The sequence below is a fragment of the Ovis aries genome, chromosome 6 (genome assembly GCF_016772045.2).
Source record: "Ovis aries strain OAR_USU_Benz2616 breed Rambouillet chromosome 6, ARS-UI_Ramb_v3.0, whole genome shotgun sequence".
NCBI classification, from domain to species: Eukaryota; Metazoa; Chordata; class Mammalia; order Artiodactyla; family Bovidae; genus Ovis; species Ovis aries.
In genome coordinates, this window is record NC_056059.1 from 12,012,148 (window position 1) to 12,018,412 (window position 6,265).

Below are 6,265 nucleotides of genomic sequence, written 5' to 3' on the forward strand. Positions count from 1 at the left end.
GTTGAAAATTCATATACTTATGTGATAATAACCATTCTCTGGGGGGGAGGGCAGATAAAAGCTCTTGGCAAATACCCTTGGGAAGAGAACAATGCCAGAAATCAGCATATATTTAATTTTAATGTATAGAAAGTTTACCTCAATTTCTTATACTAAATTGTAAGTGAATGTGATTTTCTTAAAAAGAGACAGTGGGAAACATATGAAAGGATTCATTTCCTACTGTTCTTAGAAAAATGTAATCTTTCCTTAGCACTAGCTAAAACACTTTCTAAAATGGCTTTTCAACAACAATATATTGTGATTCAGAGATTTTCTGTTTCTCCCTACAGAGATTTAACAGGTTTTGACAATCAAACAGGAGATTTTTATATAATTTTTATATGTATTTTTAGTACTTTCAGATCAGCTTGAAATAAATTATTCAGAAAAATGATTTAGGAGCTAATGTGAGGTCTTTCGGAGAAGGCAGTGGCACCCCACTCCAGTACTCTTGCCTGGAAAATCCCAGGGATGGAGGAGCCTGGTAGGCTGCAGTCGATGGGGTTGCTAAGAGTCAGACACGACTGAGCGACTTCACTTTCACTTTTCACTTTCATGCATTGGAGAAGGAAATGGCAACCCACTCCAATGTTCTTGCCTGGAGAATCCCAGGGACAGGGAAGCCTGGTGGGCTGCCGTCTGTGGGGTCACACAGAGTTGGACACGACTGAAGCGACTTAGCAGCAGCAGCAGCAGCAGCATCAGTGAGGTCTTTAGACCAAAAACAACAGTAACAACAACAGCATATTACCAGACCAAACTTAAGTCCCCTCACCTGGGTTCAGTAAAGCCAATCTACTGATACTGGGTTGTGGTGAAGGAAAAAGTGTTTATTGCAGGGCCCCAAGCAAGGAGTCCAGGCAACGAATGCTCAAAAGACTCAAATTCCAAGATGAATATTCTTCTGATTGGTTTAGGTGATGTAATCAGGAATCAACATCTTCAACCTTCTGATTCCAACTGGTCTGGGTTCTTTGTGCTTGCGGTCAGCATATAGTTAACTTCTTCCACCTGGTGGGGGATTTCAGAATCTACAAAATAGCTAAAAGATAAAGCTCAGAATATTGTTTATGGCCACTGAGGAGAGACTGAAGTTCTTTGACTTTGTTTAATGGCTAAGTTATTATTATTTTTTCATACTTGAATGTTTTCCTTTGTTTCTGCATTTTCTCACCTCTTTGATTAAATATATTCTTTGGAATTTGGGAAGCAGGAGAGGACATGGAAGTGTGGGAGTGGTGGGGAGGGGGAGCGTGGTCTGTCCTGAGAAGGCCCCATAGGATCCTTGTTGTTATTTTTGAGTCACTAAGTCATGTCTGACAGCATATCAGGGCCTTTTCCAGCAAATGGCCTCTTCACAGCAGGTGGCCAAAGTATTGAAGCTTCAGCTTCAGCACCAGTCTTTCCAGTGATATTCAGGGTTGATTTCCTTTAGGATTGACTGGTCTGATCTCTTTGCTGTCCAAGGCAATCTCAAGAGTCTTCCCCAGCACCAGTTGGAAAGCATCAGTTCTTTGGCGCTCAGCCTTCTTGATGATCCAGCTCTCACATTCATACATGACTACTAGAAAAACCATAGCTTTGACTATATGGACCTTTGTTGGAAAAGTGATGTCTCTGCTTTCTAATAAGCTGTCTGGATTTGTCATAGCTTTCCTTTCAAGGAGCAAGCATGTTTTAATTTCATGGCTGCAGTCACTGTCCACAGTGATTTTGGAGCCCAAGAAAATAAAGTCTGTAACTGTTTCCATTGCTTCCCCATCTATTAGCCATGAAGTGATGGGACCAGATGCCATGATCTTAGATTATTGAATGTTGTGTTTTAAGCCAGCTTTCATCCTCATCAAAAGGTTCTCAGTGCCTCTTTGCCTTCTGCCATTAGAATGGCATTATTTGTATATGAGATTGTTGATATTTCTCTCTGCAGTCTTGATTCCAGCTTGTAATTCATCCAGCCCAGCATTTTGCATGACACACTCTGCACATACGTTACATAAGCAGGGTGACAAGCCTTGTCATACTACTTTCCCAATTTTGAACCAGTCCATTGTTCTATGTTCGTGTCTAATTGTTGCTTCTTGATCTGCACACAGGTTTCTTAAGAGACAGGTAAGAGGGTCTGGTATTCTCATCTCTTTAAGAATTTTCTACAGTTTGTTCTGATGCACACAATCAAAGGCTTTAGTGTAGTCAATGAATCAGATTTTTTTCTGAAATTCTCTTGCTTTTTCTATGATCCAAAGGATGTTGGCAATTTAATCTCTGGTTCCTCTGCCTTTTCTAAATCCACCTTGTACATCTAGTTCTCCATTCATGTACTGCTGAAGCCTAGTTTGAAAAATTTTGAGCATTGCCTTACTAGCATGTGAAATGAGCACAACTGTATGGTAGGATCCACAGAATCCTGCTTGGTTACAAACACTGAAACTTATACTCTTTCCTTGATCATGTTAGTTTGGTGCATCATATAATTAATTGAATGATTAAAGTTTATTCAAATTACTTTTGTTATAAGAACTTTAAAAAGACTTTGAAATAAGCAATGGAATCCTAGTTTCAAAAGTAGTGATTTGAAGTGAAAATGCATTTCAGATGTTAAATGTGTAGCTAATGATGGCAGGACTTTTGGGTCAACAGGAGAAATGCTGAATTGATCATATTTTATTTGGGGTAGCATTTATCTTCATAGAAACATTATTTAATAGAAGAATCATTGTTTTCTGTGGAATCTCTCTTTTATCCTGCACTGACACATTTTTTACTCTTTTGTTAGGTATCAGATACACACCGGACTTCAACATTCTATCATAAGACCTACCCAGCCCAACTGCTTACCTCTGGACAATGCAACCCTACCTCAGAAGCTGAAGGAGGTTGGGTATTCAACACATATGGTTGGAAAATGGCACTTGGGTTTTTATAGAAAAGAATGTATGCCCACCAAGAGAGGATTTGATACCTTTTTCGGCTCCCTCTTGGGAAGTGGCGATTACTATACACACTACAAATGTGACAGTCCTGGGATGTGCGGCTATGACTTGTACGAAAATGACAATGCTGCCTGGGACTACGACAACGGCATCTACTCCACACAGATGTACACTCAGAGAGTGCAGCAAATCTTAGCTTCCCATGACCCCAGAAAGCCTATATTTTTATACATTGCCTACCAAGCTGTGCACTCCCCACTGCAAGCCCCTGGCAGGTATTTTGAACACTACAGATCCATTGTCAACATAAACAGACGCAGGTATGCTGCCATGCTCTCCTGCTTAGACGAAGCAATTAATAATGTGACCCTGGCTCTAAAGATGTACGGTTTCTACAACAACAGCATTATCATATACTCTTCAGATAACGGGGGTCAGCCCACAGCAGGAGGAAGCAACTGGCCCCTGAGAGGTAGCAAAGGAACCTACTGGGAAGGGGGGATCCGGGCTGTTGGCTTCGTGCACAGCCCACTCCTGAAAAACAAGGGCACCGTGTGTAAGGAGCTCGTGCACATCACTGACTGGTACCCCACTCTGATTTCACTGGCTGAAGGGCAGATTGATGAGAACATTCAACTGGATGGCTATGATGTCTGGGAGACCATAAGCGAAGGCCTTCGTTCTCCCCGTGTGGACATTTTGCACAACATTGACCCCATTTATACCAAGGCGAAAAACGGCTCTTGGGCTGCAGGCTACGGGATCTGGAACACTGCCATTCAGTCTGCTATCAGGGTGCAACACTGGAAACTGCTCACAGGGAACCCAGGATACAGCGACTGGGTGCCCCCTCAGTCTTTCAGCAACCTGGGGCCAAACCGGTGGCACAATGAGCGGATTACCTTGTCAACGGGCAAAAGCGTGTGGCTGTTCAACATTACAGCCGACCCCTACGAGAGAGTGGACCTTTCCCACAGGTATCCCGGGATCGTAAAGCAGCTCCTCCGGAGGCTCTCCCAGTTCAACAAAACCGCAGTGCCTGTCAGGTACCCCCCCAAAGACCCCAGAAGTAACCCTCGGCTCAACGGAGGAGTCTGGGGGCCATGGTATAAAGAGGAAAGCAAGAAACAGAAGCCAAGCAAAAAGAAGGCTGAGAAAAAGCAGAAGAAAGGTAAGACGAGGAAGAAACAGAAGAAAGAGCGCTCGTTTCCAAACTGCCATTCAGGGATTTCTCGTGGATAAGTACACATTTTTTTCCTGTCTTCAGTTCAGTTCAGTTCAATCGCTTAGTTGTGTCTGACTCTTTGTGATCCCATGGACTGCAGCACACCAGGCTTCCCTGTCCATCACCAACTCCTGGTGCCTACTCAAACTCATGTCCATTGAGTCGGTGATGCCATCTCATCCTCTGTCGTCCCCTTCTCCTCCTGCCTTCAATTTTGCCCAACATCAGGGTCTTTTCAAATGAGTCAGTTCTTTGCATCAGGTGGCCAAAGTATTGGAGTTTCAGCTTCAGCGTCAGGCCTTCCAGTGAATATTCAGGACTGATTTCCTTTAGGATGGACTGGTTGGATCTCTTTGCTGTCCAAGGGACTCTCGAGAGTTTTCTCCAACACCACAGTCGAAAAGCATCCATTCTTCAGCACTCAGCTTTCTTTATAGTCCCAACTCACATTCATCCATACATGACTACTGGAAAAACCATAGCTTTGACTAGACAGATCTTTGTTGGACCCGTTGGACTTTTGTTGGATCTTTGTCGTATTTTTCCTTTCTGGTTAAATTTAAATCAGTGCCAAGTTTTCCACCAGTTTCTAGGTGAACCAGCAAATTTGGCTCAATAGGATCCCTGCCATCAGCATTAGACAGTTTTCATATTGTGCCACTCCAGAGACTTCTGCCGGTTGGAAAACTTCTGCTCAGTGATAAAGGTGCTACTCTTGGGAGCCACGCTTAAAGCAGAATGGAGATGTTTGTTTCTGTTGCTCCTTTATGAAAGGTGGTCAGTGATCAGTTCAACTGCCATGCTTCCGTCAGTTGACCAAACACTATGTTTTAAATTATAACATTGAACTTTAACCAGCAACTGATGGACATGCTAATTTAATGGAAGTTACGGGGTAGCATGATTAAAAACCACCTTTGATAAGTCTAGTCAAAAGTTGCATCACCTCAAAGGCCTTGAAAAATGCTTTTTTCTTAGTGAATTTTTGTATTTCTATCACAGGTCACTTGGGTTTTTTATGAATTCTATTTCATACGTCATTTCCTTTCCTGTGAAAACAAGCTGTTTTTCTCACATGCGAACAGCTTGCACCTCACTTTATCATGCATGAGGGGATGGCAAATAAGAATGTTTCAGCACACTGCCAAAACGTGAATGTAACTATTTTCTAAACACTTTAATAGAATGATGTTTCAACACAAAGTACATAATTTATTTTTACAGAAAAAATATTAATTATTTTGTTTTCATAAAAAGTTATACAAATGAATTTTAATTATTTTATTTTCTATATACCATTAGAAGAATTTTATTTCATATTGTCAAGATTATCAAGCACTGTAATACTATAAATTAATAGTGTGTGAATTTGTAGAATATAAAAATTTAAAAGTGATAAACATCATTGTTCAACCATTATTGTGAATGTAAGAAGATGAATATATTCCTTACAAATTGCTTGGAAAGTCAGTGTTTGTATAGAATTGAGAGACAACTTTATTGTTTCTATCATAAACACTTTATTTATGTATCTTAATTATTAAAATGACATGTTTTTTAGCACCAGAAAATTGTGTGGCTTTTCTGATTTAATGTCTCTATAGAATTACATTGGGGCTTCCCTGGTGGCTCAGAGGTTAACGCGTCTGCCTCTAATACGGGAGACCTGGGCTTGATCCCTGGGTCTGGAAGATAACAAACAAAAGTCTTTACAAATAGGCAGACGAAAGTATGATTTGCTAACAAACATAGTAACATAAAATGGATTTTGCAAATAGGCGGTGTTTACACCTGGCTACTGCATGGAGAAGAATATTCTCTTGTTAATAAATATGATTTATAATGACCTTACTCTCATACCAGGTGAACATGGTGGGAAGATACAAAGAAGTGAAAATATGGATCCCACCTAAAGGAGTTAAACATCTGGTTTGAAACTCACCCATGCAGGCATCATGAGGTGGGTTAAAGGAGCCTGATCTGTAGTGAAGTGTATCATGAGTGATCAGTGAGGACAAGTTGATGTGGTCCCTGTCAGCCCTGGAGTTGTCTTTAAGGTGCTTTCTCC

The 6,265-nt window shown here is 41.2% G+C and overlaps 1 protein-coding gene across 1 annotated transcript in view; it reads left to right on the forward strand.

Annotated features, from left to right (window-relative positions):
- The window catches only part of ARSJ (arylsulfatase family member J), a 75,882-nt gene extending 70,114 nt beyond the window's left edge, over positions 1-5,768 (forward strand). The window contains exon 2 of the mRNA XM_004009597.5: positions 2,816-5,768. Within this exon, the coding sequence (XP_004009646.1) occupies positions 2,816-4,214 (1,399 nt within the window). The 3' untranslated portion in view covers positions 4,215-5,768. The remainder of the gene's footprint in view (positions 1-2,815) is intronic.
- The last annotated feature ends 497 nt before the right edge of the window (positions 5,769-6,265 follow it).